This window comes from Astatotilapia calliptera, chromosome 7, assembly GCF_900246225.1.
Source record: "Astatotilapia calliptera chromosome 7, fAstCal1.2, whole genome shotgun sequence".
Classification (NCBI taxonomy): Eukaryota; Metazoa; Chordata; class Actinopteri; order Cichliformes; family Cichlidae; genus Astatotilapia; species Astatotilapia calliptera.
Window position 1 is genome coordinate 30,075,769 of NC_039308.1, and position 15,571 is coordinate 30,091,339.

General features: G+C 36.6%; 1 protein-coding gene across 2 annotated transcripts in view; it reads right to left on the minus strand.

Moving 5' to 3' along the window:
* Nucleotides 1–2,823: 2,823 nt before the first annotated feature.
* The window catches only part of LOC113025972 (leucine-rich repeat transmembrane neuronal protein 4), a 102,891-nt gene continuing 90,143 nt past the window's right edge, over nucleotides 2,824–15,571 (minus strand). Inside the window, exon 3 of one of the 2 annotated variants that reach the window (XM_026174279.1) lies at nucleotides 2,824–3,784. In XM_026174279.1, the coding sequence (XP_026030064.1) occupies nucleotides 3,461–3,784 (324 nt within the window). In that variant the 3' untranslated portion in view covers nucleotides 2,824–3,460. Of the gene's footprint in view, nucleotides 3,785–5,429; nucleotides 6,322–15,571 lie in introns of those variants that run through there. The other variant, XM_026174280.1, reaches the window with a different exon arrangement.

Sequence of the window (15,571 nt, forward strand, 5' to 3'; positions counted from 1 at the left end):
GTGTATTACAAGTCATATATCTTTAAGAATTTATGTTTATCTCTGAATTATGAAGACCTGAAGATTCCCCCATCTCTTCTGAATAAAACGATGCCTGAATGACCGTTCTAGCCTCTCCGGTTAGGAAATTATGGCCATTTGTTCTAGGGGAATCCTGAATGTCAGAAATACACTGAAGAAAACCACCACCTCTCTCTGTGTCTGTGTGTGTAAGGGCTGACTACAGCAGGTGCAGCTAATTTAACTGACCTTCATATACCAAGCCCAGACTCTCCACAGCTCCTGTTCCCTTTACTCTCTGTGTATGTGTGTCTGTGTATCAATATTTCTCCTATGTTTAGGTATTACTCCTCAATCATAGTATTTCTGCTAAAGCAAAGTACTTCTACTACATCTTTAGTACTTCTGCTAAATCATAGTATTTCTGCTAATTCATAGTATTTTTGCAAAATCATGGTATTTGTGCAAATCATGGTTTTGGGGCCAATATTTCTGTTATTTTATATATATGTGCTGAATATATTATATGTGCCAAATCATAGTATTTATCCCAAATTATAGTATTTATGCCAAATTACAGTATTTCTGCTAAAACGCAGAATAAGTACCTTTTAGCAGGATTTCTACCAAAGTAGTACTTCTGCTAAATCACAGTATTTCTGCTAAACAGAGTATTCCTGCCAAATCATAGTATTTGTACTGAAACATGGTACTTCTGCCCAATCATAGTATTGTACTAAATCATAGTACTTGTGCCAAATCATAGTATTTATACCCAATCATAGTATTTCTGCTAAATCATAGCATTGGTGCCAAATCATGGTATTTGTGCAAAACATAGTATGTCTGCAAAACCATAGTATATCTCTTGTGTTATAGTATTACTACTAAGGCATAGTATTTCTGCCAAATCATAGTATGTGTGCCAAATCGCAGTATTTATACCAAATCACAGTATTTGTGGTAAAACATAGTATTTCTGCCATATTGTGGTATTTTGTGCAAGAACATTGAACTGTTGTTATAGTATTACTACTAAGTCATAGTATTTCTCCATTGTTTATAGTATTTGTACTAAAACGTAGTATCTCTGCCAAGTCATAGAATTACTGCAATTTCATAGTTTTTTTTAGGAAATCTGTTATGTTATAGTATTACTACTAAGTCATAGTATTTCTGCCAAATCATAGTATTTGTGCCAAAGCATCGTATTTGTATGGAGTCATAGTTATTCTTCTAAGTCATAGTATTTCAATCAAATCTCAGTAGTTGTTGTTAAAACGCAGTATTATTGCCAAATCATAGTATTTGTACCCAATCTTAGTATTTCTGCTAAATCATAGCATTTGTTCCAAATCATGGTATTTGTGAAAAAACATAGTATGTCTGCAAAACCATAGTATATCTCTTATGTTATAGAATTACTACTAGGCATAGTATTTCTGCCAAATCATAGTATTTGTACTAAATCATAGTACATGTGCCAAAATCATAGTATTTGTTGCACATCATAGTATTGGAACCAAAACATAGTATTTGTCCCAAAGCATCGTATTTGTATGGAGTAATAGTATTTCTTCAAAATCATAGTATTTCAATCAAATCTCAGTAGTTTGTTAAAATGCAGTATTATGCCAAATCATAGTATTTGTACGCCCATCAATCATCTTTGAACACCTCAAAAATTTTCAAGCAAAAAAATATAATACCAAAACGAAATAAAACAAAAACAATGCATATTTGTTTGAATATGCATCATCTTTCTTGGGAAATGTTGGCCCCTTGCAGTTTCATGTGTGGATCAATCAGTCTCTCTGTAGGAAGAGCAAGCGTAAGTTCCACAGCTCCCTAGAGTATGACCACTGACATGTAGGAAACTGGTGCACTGCTTGAGTTAAACTGAGGACATTGTTTGACAGGCCATGCAAGCCGTATCCGAAATCCTCAACAGCTCCATAAGTCAACGAGCAGCAGTGCTCAACATGGTGGCCAACGGTTTACTGATTAGGAAAAAGAAAAAACAAAGAAAAAAAGAGAAAACATTCCTTAATTTCGGCTCACTTTCTGGAAAAAATTGAGATGTCAGGCAAAACCTCCTGTATAGTCTGTGGGATCATATGCAGGTCAAAGAGAAGTCAACGTGCTGGTTCAGCATGCCACCACTAGGCACCATTATTCTCTGTGGTGGAAGAGCACATGGCCTAAGCCTGGCCAACCCAGCAAGATGGTGCTCTTCAAGTAGTCCAGTTAATGAAAGTCAAACATTGACTCAACAATGTTTCAAATGACTGTTTGGGGCAGTGAGAGTGGTTTGACCTTCAGTGAAGTAGACCTTTTCAATAATATGTACAATACATTTCATTCAAATGTTCTTATTTTAGTTTTTCCATGATTGCCTTTTTTTTTTAAAGCATAGTGGGTTATTCAGCTGGGATATAGTCATATACGGTACAATGACTTGTTGTTCATCTGTGTAAAGGGTCTTTATATATTTAATACATTTATGGAACATACAGTTTATGCTGCTTTGAATTATGTTTTTCATAGTAACACTAAGATCACAAGAACTGACTTGAGCTTACGTTGGGAGTGCCAGGTGTGATACCTCATTATGATAAATACGTTCATAACCTTTCAACATGATGACCCCGTTGATTATTCTATTTCTTTAAGACAATTCTAGTCCATTCGAAATCATCAGGGGATCTAGTGGTAATTATAAATGTGAACTGGCAGAGGCTAGTTCAGTGGAACATCTGACATTTAAAAAGCTCCTTAGTTAAAGTACCTTATGTGCAAAAGAAAGAAAAAATATTAGTAAACTCTTTGGTTTAACATGCACATTAATGTAATTCAGTACAAAATATGACACTCAAAGAAACAAAATATTTATGTAATTAATGAAATTATATATGTTAACTTTTTTAATAGCTAGTGAGTAGAAATTGTAATGTTAATCACAGTAAGAAGCCTTCTGCTCTTCATATGCTCTATCTCTTCGATCTTTGATGTTACTGCCCTCACTTGTCGTGAATGAAAACTTGTGTTTATTGCACTTTCCCTTTCACTCCTGACTCAGAGTAAGCTGGCTGCTGCTGCTGTGAACAGATGCCCCATGATGCTGATATGGGATATGACAAAGATCAGATTTGGAAATAAGGTAATTCTTTGTGGCATATGCTGAATTAACCTCCCTTGAGTCAGGGACCCTTTTTTTTCTATGAGTTGTTTTGGAAAAGAAAAACAAAATGATCAGCAAGAATGTCTCACCCAACTGTATATGGTTGAGACTGTGTGTTTCAGATGATAAATGCCTCCAGGCATAATTTGAAAATTTTGTCCTCTAGTTCACATACCGATGTTCTAAGAACAAGGCCCCACTGAATAACCAGCTCGCCTGCCCCTTCATTTCAAAGTCATGGTGAATGAGAGGCCCTTGCCCCACTTCTAACCATGCTCACTAGCGTCCAAATTTGAGTGTGCCAGTGCGCTCAGAAGTAGGAAAAGGACTGCTGCCGGGACCCTCAGTTGGTGGTCTGAGGGTCGATGGAGGAGAGCGAGGTCCTGGAACAGGGGCACCCATGCTGGCAGCAGAGGGCACTGCTGGCAGTGCCACTGTCTGTATAGTGCCTCTATCACATGGCCCAAGGTCCTCCAGGCCCTCCAGGCCCTGTGGGGGTCCCTCATAACCCATGTTTAGCCGCAAGGGTTGATGGGCCTGGCAGTAGTCTACAATAGGCTGTTCATAACGGTAGAAGGTCAGTGCACCCATTTGATGAGGGACCTGTTTGGTAAGAACAGAAGGGGTGATGGAGGTAGAAGACATATGGAATGATTACAGGAGAGAGGAAGAAACAAAGGAAAGAGAATGGAAAACAGAGAAAAAAGAGAGAAAAATAATTAGCCATATAGCTTCAAAACAAATTCTTATTTATCTGTATCACAAAACAGAAAATGAAATTATATCTGTCAACTGAAATTTTTCTCCTTTTATTAATCCTGGATATGACCTGCTTATGTTATTGGACCTTCAGCCAATGTAAGAATAAATCTTTTCTGGCACTTCAAACATTTAAAACAGGGTAGCTTTTATGAACACAAGTCACAACAGCCACAGCTGTTTAATTTTTGAGTTAATATTACATACTTTTAAATGTTAAATTTTCTGAAGCATGTAATTTGTTACACTACATTTCATTGTGCCTGTGTGACTCAAAGCCTATAACTCAGTTAATTTGAAAGCTCACTGCTACCTCTTTGTAATCATTCTCACATGGTGACCACCTGAGCCTGCACTTGACCAAAACCTACTGGCTACAAAGACTCTTTGAAATGTGTTCTACAACAACTGATGTTTATAGATGTAAGAAGCATCTTAAGCTAAATCATAGTACGTTCCAAACCCGCAAGTTGTAATGAATTGCTTATTGACTGTCACAAGAATAAGAAGCTCTGGATTTGTAGTGATAGATACATATCTATATAAGACAAAAAGCTGGGTGGTTTTGTGCTCAGCCTTTGGGAAAACATAGCTGGAGAACATAGGGTCTGTGATCTCTCTAGTGCCATGTCAATTGTGTCAGAGCCAGAAGCACTCATCACATTTGGCCATGTGTCTGGTCTTGTGTTCCCCCCACAAACCTTAACATAGTGCCAGACAAACAGATGAGACTCTTGCAACACTGTCTCCCTAACTTTAGCTCACACACTTATTCACCAATTAAGAGTTTTCTAACAAGCCATGAAAACAGCAGCTTAGGATGGCAGCTGACCTGGATTAAACACCCCAGCCTGACAGAGCGAAAGATCATCAGATCTGTACACAGAGGCAATAAGAAACACACAAGTTCAGCTACATGATACCTCAACAACACGGAAGACATGAATAATACAACCCCTCTCTCTGAGGTGCTGGAAGCAGAGCAAGTGTCACAACTGTACTTTCATTCAGATTCTTGATGTTTTATTTTTAACTTGTTCCAGTGATGGGAACCAGATCTTAAGAACATGATATAAACCTGTGCTTGACAAAAATGTCATTTACAGGAGGGAGACACTTCTTAAAAAATTTATCTTGGCACCGTCACTTTAGAGTAAAAATACTACGAAAAATCTCCTTGCGACTAAGAAAAAAATGCGGTTGCCTGGGGATTGCTATTACTTTTTTTTGATGTTGGCAAGTACAACTAGCGACAATTAACAGATCCCCTGGTGGGATGTAACCTGTCTCCAAACAATTTTGATCCAGCTCAGTGTGACTGCGATCACTCTTAGACAAATTGGCAAAGATTTGTAAATAATACTACTTGACAGTTGTGCCCTCGACTCGACTCAACTGGTTGTCATCAGACTGTATTCTAGGTTTTATTTTTGTAAACGCAAAGTTTCTTTTTTTAAATGGCAATTTTGTTATTGGATAACAATTTAAAGGGAAATACTATAAACTATGTGGATACAAAAGAAAAAGGTTTTCTAGTTAGAAAATAGTGGTGTAGTAGTAAAATTCTGTGTTTTGTATTATTTCATGCTAATTTACAAATCAACTCAATAGTGAGATGATTTATATTGCTCTATTTCAGCGTGATTATAGTATACAACTGTGACTACCCACTTTTTAACATTTCAGTAAGTAGCATTCGGCTAGTTTGTTTGCATTTTATTGCATTTGCCTTTATATTTAGCTGCTATGCTCTATCTGTGACAGCAGGCTATCTCACTTAAAACCTGAGGACACAATTTCTTTATTTAACCTTGAGTAGATATTCCAGTTTTGTGCCTGTGAAACACAGTAAATACAAAAAAACCCCAATATTTAATGCTTAATACATTGATGGTTTAGTTGTAGATCTTACATTTCAGCATGTTTCTGTTTAGCATTATTTTCTGTGTTTTCAGTGCACCAGTACATTTAAAAAGAAAATCAACTAGTCAAGGAATTTTGAATGATCAATTTCAGCTTTTTCCTTATTATTTTTTCCTTGTGTAGCCAGGTTTCTGTACAGTTGCTGTTTGACTGAAAGGTCAAAGCTTCCCAAACAATGTTGAGTCTAAAACAGCTTTGAAACTGGAACACATAAAGTACCTTTGCTTACAAGGTTAGATGTGTCTGCTGAAAAACAATGATGGAGATTATGTTGCTGATTACATGTGAGAGATTTTGTTTATGTAGGTCCACCTTTTATTGTATATGGTATACCGCGGCTTGTGCCTGTCAGAAGGTATTAGCATAAAGAAAAATGGATCTTCCCCACCATTACCTGCATGTGTTTCATCTGACAATGACTGGCATCCTGCCTCTTAGTGGATCTTTATCTCCATATGCTGGAACAAAGCATAGAGTGACCTTAGATGGAAAAGCTTCCTCACAGAGATTAAGCCATACAGTCCAGTGTCATCTTTGAAAATCTTTTCTTTAATTGCCTTTGTGTTTGTGTTACATTTTTTTTGCCAGTTTTAGCAACTGTGTGATATTCTAATTTTCAAAGCTGTCCTTCAAATGAAGCTATTGTTATACTTTGTTGGGACATTTGTCAGATTAGCAATGCATCTCATGCCATAGCCACAGAATGTACAAACATGACTGTAAAACAGTAAAAACTTTCCTTCTGTAAACAATTAAATCTTATGTTAAATTATCACAACAGGTTTAATTTGAAACAAAACCCATAAATTTATTTTTCCAACATTTCAGTGCCTCTTAGAAGTTTTGTTTCTTTTTGCATTCATGCTTTTATGAGCAGCTAAGGAGGCAGTAACAGTGCCACAGGCAGTCAATGTTAATGGCTCTGTGGGCTTAAGAAGCATTATGGTTCAAAAGTCTATCTCCTCCATACTCTTTGATCTTCTCAAGTCACTATATTGTGGCACATGGAAGCACAACAAAGTGAAGAGGAGGTGCTAAAGGCTCACAGTAAAATTTATATATACCTTTATATACAAAAAAAAAAAAAAAAAAAAATATATATATATATATATATATATATATATATATATATATATATAATTTTGTATTATATATATATATATACAGAAAATTATATATATAATTGATAAATAATTTTGACTGTAAAACATGATTTAACAGGTAGTCTTTATGCTGAAGAATGATCAATAAAACAAATCAAACAATGATTGTTTATTTCTTAAAAATAACTACAAATTTATTATCATCCCATATGGAAAAGTAATAGTAAGAACTTAAAAAAAAAAAAAACTTGCATAAGATGTGGCCTACTTCATATAGTGAATCATATAAGGCTTATATGATTTACTCGTGAAAGTGGCCACTTTCTCATTACTTTCATATATTGTTTTAGTAAGTATCCAAAACATACAAGTTTCATTTATATAATTTTTCAAGGGATCTTATATCTGTTTTCACTCTTGCTTTTCATACAAGTTTCACACACGACAGATACAAACTTTATAAGATTTATATATATCTTTTCCATATGGGATATTAGAGAAATGCTGCAGGTTACTTAAGACTGTATGTATGAAGACCAGAATGTGGGTTACCCTGTTTAACTGGTTTTTTTTATCACATACCAGGTCTAATCTAATTTACCCTGCACTTACTTTTGCAGGTATAATAAAGGTCACAGTAGAAGAAGTAATATTTGTGGCGGTAACTGTAGTGGTAAAATGAAGAAAAAAAAATAGTGAGATAAAACATTGTTTAATAGTGGTAAGCACACATTAACCAGTGAATATATGATGAATGCAAAGTGTGTAAATAAGTGTATAAAAATAATGCACATTAAGATGTATGTTTTTCATGTTTTGAAGAATGTGATTGCCTGAAATGAAAAAGAGGCAAACTCTAAAAACAGTTAAAATTTCAAAACAAATAATCAACAGAATCTTCAAATTATGCTTTGTGAGTGAACACAACAAAATAGTTGCACACATGTTCTTTTGCATGTATGTCACAGGACATCAGCATGTGGGTAAATACTGTCTTTCAAATGTAGCTGCTCTGGTAAGTGTTGAAAGTCAGCACAGATGTTGCTAGGCGGGCATCAATGACGCAGAGCCCACCAGTCAGGTTTCAGCAGAGCGGTGTGCATGGACGTGTCTGAAGAGGTGTGAAGCTAAACACCATCAGTTTGTTTTCAGACAGCATATCCCGAGAGGAAGACTTCCCAGTTGCTTGTCTCTTTATGTGTAGTAGTGTAGATCAGTAATGTTAACATTCATGGTAATTCATGTAATTGTCATGTGTTGTGGTTCTTGGTCTGCAATATTCATACTGCATGTTGTCTCCCATACAAGTCAACATAAGTGCTGACCCTTAAGGATGCAAAGTTTTATAGTGGACCGCTGCATTGTAACAAAATTATATCTTTATCAGTTCACCTGTCAGTTAATGCTGTAACTTATCAGAGTATATATGTGTGAAAGAATTTCCCAAATCTGAGATATATAGACCATCTTATTGCATATTTAAGTGGAAGTGAAGATAATGTATTTTAAATATCAGCATGCAAAAGAAACTGTCTGTATGTGTTAGCTAATAAATGCCAACATCAAACTAAAATCTGTGAGCAGTTTAATCAAATGTTTACTGCAATTTAATATTGCCTTCGTAGTCAAAATGTGTACCTCATAGAAGGTAAATGCTCCCATTGTCATTTTACTAACTATAAGATCATCCACATCTTGGGATTCACAAAGTCTCACAGGACCACTGTAGTTTTAGAGGTATAAGGGGTCAGTTAACTTTAGAGGCAGAATGTATAACCTTGACTTTCCCTCATAGAGCTGTGTGAGAAAATGAGCCCACATGTCCACATTTTAAGCTAATTGATTCTCTAAACAAGCCGTTAGCCTCCCACTAATTCCTTAATGACTGGAGGTCCCTTTATGTGCAGTGACTCTTGATTACAGGTCTCTGACACCACACACACACACACACACACACACACACACACACACACACACACACACACACACACACTTACTTACAAATACATGCACAACTCTGCTCAGAAAACAGGAAGAAGAGTACGGGAGAAATCTAGCGATAGACAGAGAAGGAGAGCGGGATGGAGGGCCCCTTCACGCACCAGTGAGTGCCCACTGTGGGCTCATCACAACATCCTCCCATTCTATGGTACATGCAGTAAAGGAGCTTCTGCAGACCACAGCAAATGGGCCATGAAATGTTACTCAATGCTCAACACGTTCCTCTGTCTGGTTTGTTTTCACACAAACATTTAGCACAATACACAATTACAACAACTAATTGAGTGTGTGTGTGTGTCTGTGTGTGTGTGTGTGTGTGTGTGGGGGGGGGGGGGGGGCTGAGTATCTCTCAAACAATGAAAATTACAGAGCTTACATTGTCAGTTTTATATGCTAACTGTTAATTTTGGACTCTTGGGTTGCTTTATTTTTGTTGTTACAGATCAGGAATGCAGCGAATGATTATTGATTACTTTATGAGTAATTACTTTATGAGTATCATTATTATTACTCTATCAAATGGTAAAACTTGTTAATGACAAGGTTAAGTTCAGAATTCAAGAGCTGTCACCAACAATTTTTAACTGTCATAGCATAGATGGGCATTATAATTAGCAGACATTAAAAACTGCAGTGGATCATGATTATCATTTTTTTATTTATTTGTTGTTAGCACCAAAGAAAGTCACCTAACATACAGCTCACTGGTAAAAAGTAAATATGTGAACCATGATATAACACAAGACCAACAGCAGAAACCTTGTCAAGCTAGAGCCACATAGATCATTTTATTTTATGTCATCTATATACATGCAAATGCTCAAAGCTGTGACATGCTGATGCTATTTCATGGCCTAAGAAACAACCCTCAACTGCCTCCAGCACCATGTATACAGTAAATCTTCTGCACCCATTGAAGAGTGCCCGAACGCATATTAACAAGGCAGAATGACAGGTTGTGTCAAAGGGGAACAATTTGTAGTTCCATTTCCACTGTCCCATAATGAATTCAAAGTTCCCAAATCTCTTGGCTGGTGATGTCTTGCATTATGTGCTGCTTCCAGTCATGGTGGCACTGGCAGTGTATCTGAGTAATGAGCATGACCCAACATAAATGCTGTGTGGCCAACTTGGCTCTTCACTGGGAGCGTCAGTCGCACTTTAATCAGTGATATTGGGGAGGAGTGTGCCTGGGAAGGTAGGCTGAAGCTTTTAAAGACCTGACTAATAAGACATGTCAAAGCAAGCTGGCCACCAGCCAGAACTGATATGCAGACCTTCCCTAACTGCTCCCGATCCTGCCTCGCCGCAAACAGCCTCAACTGCACTCAGACACAGATGGCCTTTTAACAAAGCTGGATACTCACTGATGCAAGCAAACAATGCAGTGCATCTCAAAGCAGCATGTGGCACCAGGATTAATCATTTTCTCTCTTTGTCTCTTAGGTTTGTGCAGAATTTTTATAGTTGTCTCGTTATTAAGTTTAAAATCTTGTCAAAATCTTAAGCCGTTTCTCTTGTATTAGAGTTGTGGGTAGCAGTTAAATTTTTTTTTAAATAAGCTACAACCTGATGTTGTTTACAGTGATAGAAATATTTGCTCAGCAATAAGAAAATAATGACCTTCCATGGCCTGCTTACACCTTGAGGACATTTTTTTCCTTCTAATCCCTGTAATGTGTTCATGTTTTGATGGAAAGTTGTGGTCATGGTTCTTAAGCATTTAGCTAGTTACTGAAGAGGAACGACCATAAATGGAAAAACATTATTTAAATGGTAGGTTCAACTGCAGCTCTTTAAGGAGCTCAACACATATATAAACACAATAACTTATTCTATGTAGTTTGTCCCAAAATATGAGGGAAAATGAGAAATTATCTTCAAAGATAAGGAAAGCTCATTTCACGACACTACAGTGGTGGGTCTTATCACCAACGGTGATGAGACGGCTTACAGGGAGGAGGTCAGCGCCCTGACCCACTGGTGTCAAGACAACCATCTCACCCTCAACGTCGCAAAGACAAAGGAGTTGATAGTGGACTTCCGGAGGTGCAGAGAAGTACACACCCCCATCACCATCAACGGCGCTGCTGTGGAGAGAGTGAGCAGCTTCCGGTTCCTTGGTGTACATCTGGCTGAGGATCTTACGTGGTCAGTACACACAAACAAAACAGTGAAGAAGGCGCAGCAGCGCCTCTTCTTTCTCAGGAGACTGAAAAGATTCGGCATGAGCCCCCGCATCCTCAGGACCTTCTATCACTGTGCCACTGAGAGCATCCTCACTGGATGCATCACCACCTGGTATGGCAACAGCACCGCCTACAACTGCAAAGCTCTCCAGCGAGTAGTGCGGTGCTCTGAACGGATAATTGGAGGTGAGCTTCCCTCCCTCCAAGACATCTACAGGAAGCGGTGCCTGAGGAAAGCGGGGAGGATCATCAAGGACTCCAGTCACCCCAGCCATAAACTGTTCAGACTACTTCCATCAGGAAGGAGGTTCTGCAGCATCCGGTCCCGTACCAGCAGACTGAGAGACAGCTTCTTCCACCAGGCCATCAGACTGCTGAACACTTCATAGACACCTCAGCTTCACTACTGGAGCTTTAACATTATGCACTCCATACTGTACAGTAATGCCACTGTTTTGCACATGTCTCAACTCTGTATATTTTTATATATTCTATTTATTGTTTACTCTATTTAATTTGTAAAATATGTGTATACACACACACACACACACACGTAGAAAAATATTTAGTATACACATCTAGAAATGCATATACTATTATATATTGTACATATATTTATTAGTTTCAGATGTAGCCATTCTTGTATTTTGCTTGTTTACATTATTGTATTTTGCACAACTCTGTTGCTTGTGAAGCTCGCACACAAGAATTTCACTCACATGTGCTGTACCAATGTACCTGCACATGTGATGTGACAATAAAAGTGACTTGATTTGATTTGATTTGAAAGCTCATTAAGTGAGGTTTAATACTGGGATTTTAAATCTTATATATGGAAATGTCGGGCAGGTTAGTGCAGGCTAAACTGGTTAATGATAAAGTGTAGAGTCATGAACTACGTTTGCTAGGTTACATTTGGGGTAATTATGATAGGCTCATGAAATGTACCTATCATGATAGGCTCATGAAATGTACCTATCATGATAGGCTCATGAAATGTACCTATCATGATAGGCTCATGTAATGTACCTATCATGATAGGCTCATGAAATGTACCTATCATGATAGGCTCATGAAATGTACCTATCATGATAGGCTCATGAAATGTACCTATCATGATAGGCTCATGAAATGTACCTATCATGATAGGCTCATGAAATGTACCTATCATAAGTACATTTCATAAAAAAAAGCCAACAAAAAAATATGTGTGTTATTTCTAAGTAATTATTTTACCCATCTTGGACTGCTAAATCTGATATTAAGGTTCCCTAATGTATGCAACTCCATACAGGGCCAACACAATGCAATTACATGTCACAGCAAGTAACTTAAATCAGAGCAAAAACAATAACTTCTTTGCCAGTAATCATGATAGATATGGAAATGCTGAATTAGTGAAGAGGCGTATGTTTTCAATTGAATAGGTAATTAGCAGTAGGGCTTAAGTCATAGCAAGTCATTACAGGAAGTCCCCGAGGGACAGTTTTGCATGCACTCGCAGCAGAGCAAATCCCTCAAGAGAAAGAGAACATTTCTACTGAGAAACTCTGACCTGACAGTTCCTTTGAGAATACAAACTCTCCAGTCTCACATTTAATAAGAAACAGCACAAATGAAACTGAAACGTCATCTGGAATTGAAAGAATTTGTCACAAATAACCTCTTTGATCACATCACCATTGTTTAACAGAAAAAACAGTTTGGTGCTTGTTTCATCCCGCTCCATTTAATTAGACACACAAGAAAAATGGATCTGTATCTAACTATGTTTGTGTCTATATGCTTTAACATTATTAGAATAAATGGCAAGACTTTAATTGAGTTCCATAAATCACTCGTCCACATTCCTTACATCTTCACGTCCCACTTCATTCAGATTCTCCTTGAACCTTTCAAGCAGCAGCCAGGCTCACATGGTGTTATGTCAACACTATAGTTTTCTGTAGTGTATTACTACTTCCCTCAAATTTATTGGTTCTATATTGTAATTCTTTTGTATTTTTGCCCATATATGAGGCTCAACATATTTGTCCTTTATGTGGAAAATGTGTTTTTCCTTTTGTCTGTTTTTTCCTTTTGAATCAATCTGAATCAAACATCAAATTATAACTGTTGTGAGTTGAGACTGTAAATGATTTGAAAACAAACAAACAAACAAACAAACAAACAAACAAACAAACCCTACTTTACATGATTTAGACATGCTCTACCATGAAGCATCATAGGCAACTAAGAAGAGTTTTAGTTAATGATAGACTTCAACTTACATACATTATTTATATTTCAGCAGGTGGGCTCTGGCTGGTTGCTATTGCAATGTAACGTAATGTGTGTGCGTGAAAACAAGGCATTATGTGAAGCCCACATCAAAAAAAAGTATTACAGTTATATTCTCACTTTCAAACCATAAAATGACTGTTGTACCACCTGAGGAATTTTTATGCAGGGCTGCTGCAGGATTTAATAGCACCACTGTTAACAGATGAGATGTTACACAACCAGAATAGGCTGGTCTAGGGGGAATCCAAACCTGACAGATTTTTTTTAACAACAAAATATCCCTGTCTGGTATACTTTGACCAGCTATCTGTCCAAGCCTAAAGCAATATGTTTCCATGCACTGTCAGGTTAAATGATACTGTATCTTGCTACAACCCTATGTCTCTGTGTTGTCATCATTTTATTTATTTATTTATTTATTTATTTATTTTTCCTCTCATTTGTAAATTTCCTTTTTACTGTGCTGTTTTCTTGGTCTGTTCAAGTACATGATGCACACTGAAATCAATTTAACAATTCTTTTGCTTATCTTTTTATTCAAACGGAGACACATTTAAAATGGTCCAAATTACTAAGTATTAAATTTCAAGTGTGCCTAAGTGTGACTAATTCGGTTATAGGAATCAAATTGTTCCATATCTAATTTCCATGTGACAAAGATACATGTATCCAACTATCTATTATTTTCCCTGCCTAATATTTATTGGATTGCTAAAAAATAAATAAATAAATAAATAAAATAAAATAAAACAAAAGCACTGCTTTATGGACTATTTCAAGTTTTAATATTCTCAATCCAAAAATAGACTCATTCAAGTTGTTTTACAGGGCAAACATCAAAGAATGAAAACTTAGGACAAACACCTGCAAGAAGTGATGAGGTATATCCACATTACAACTACCTTGGCTTAACCTCTTATAAGATATTGATCTTGGTTTTGTGTTTTGTATGAATTCTTTATGACTATACTATACATAGTACATAGTTTCATGCTTCTGAGTGCACCAAAGGTCCAAGATGAGACTATTGCAGATATTTAACTAGGAGATAAGTAGTTCTCATGATTTAGTTTTCTGAACGCAAAGAAATTTAGGACAGATTGCAGACATAACAATAGCTCTGGTAAGCAGCATAAATATCAGTAGATGTAGTTGTAACACTTGGAAGCAATAAATAGTTTGGATGCAGTGTCTAGATGGTTTTTGGTGGTACTGTGAACACAGTTTTCCCAGCCAGGTGTCAGTCCAAACTAGATTGTCTGTAAGTCATGTTTTGTGGAAAGAGCTTTATAAATAAATATTGCTTGCTTGTGAGCTTGCCATTTGTTTTTAGTTCATTTTGCTGATAGTAGCAGCAACTCTGCCAATGCACAAACAATCAGACAATAATTCATCCAAATTGAACATTCTCAAAATATTGTAGATTAATATACTATATAGGCATATATTGTAATGTGTCTGTTATAGAGGATTTCAGACTTACATTTTCTCTTCTAAACAACAAAATTTGGTTCTGCTGACATTTAAAAGATTGGCAGATTGCCCAAGACGAACACAAAACTAGACTAAGCAGGCAGGTTTAATTTGTATCCTGGCATGTACCTCAACAGATTTTAAAACTAGCAGATGTAAAATAACTGTCCAGCTCTGCCCTGACAACCGAATCAAACATGATCCACATCAGTTTTACTGTGCAAATCTGCATGAACAGAACTCATAAATAAACAGAGAGAGAAAGAGAGAGAGAGCTATGTGCTATACACCTTATGCACTGATTCTGTCCTTTGTATAATCAGTTATCTGCCCACAGTTATATTCCAGACAAATGCGTTGGCTTGTATTGTTTACACATATCAGGGGAAAGTAAAGAAATTAACCGTTTTGGTTTAAAACAGATGCATATTTATTATAGAGCTCAAGTTTCAGTTTAAGGAAGTACTGATAATTATTATCTTATATCTTTTCCCTAATATCACAACCAATTTGCATGCTGACTTATAAACCGGTATCAATAAAATACATATTTAGTTGAAAGAAATACAGTCAGAAGTTATGAAGGTCCGTTCTGGAATTTGAAAGCTCCAAAGTCTAATCTGCTACAAAAAATATACATAATGGACTGGACAGAATGT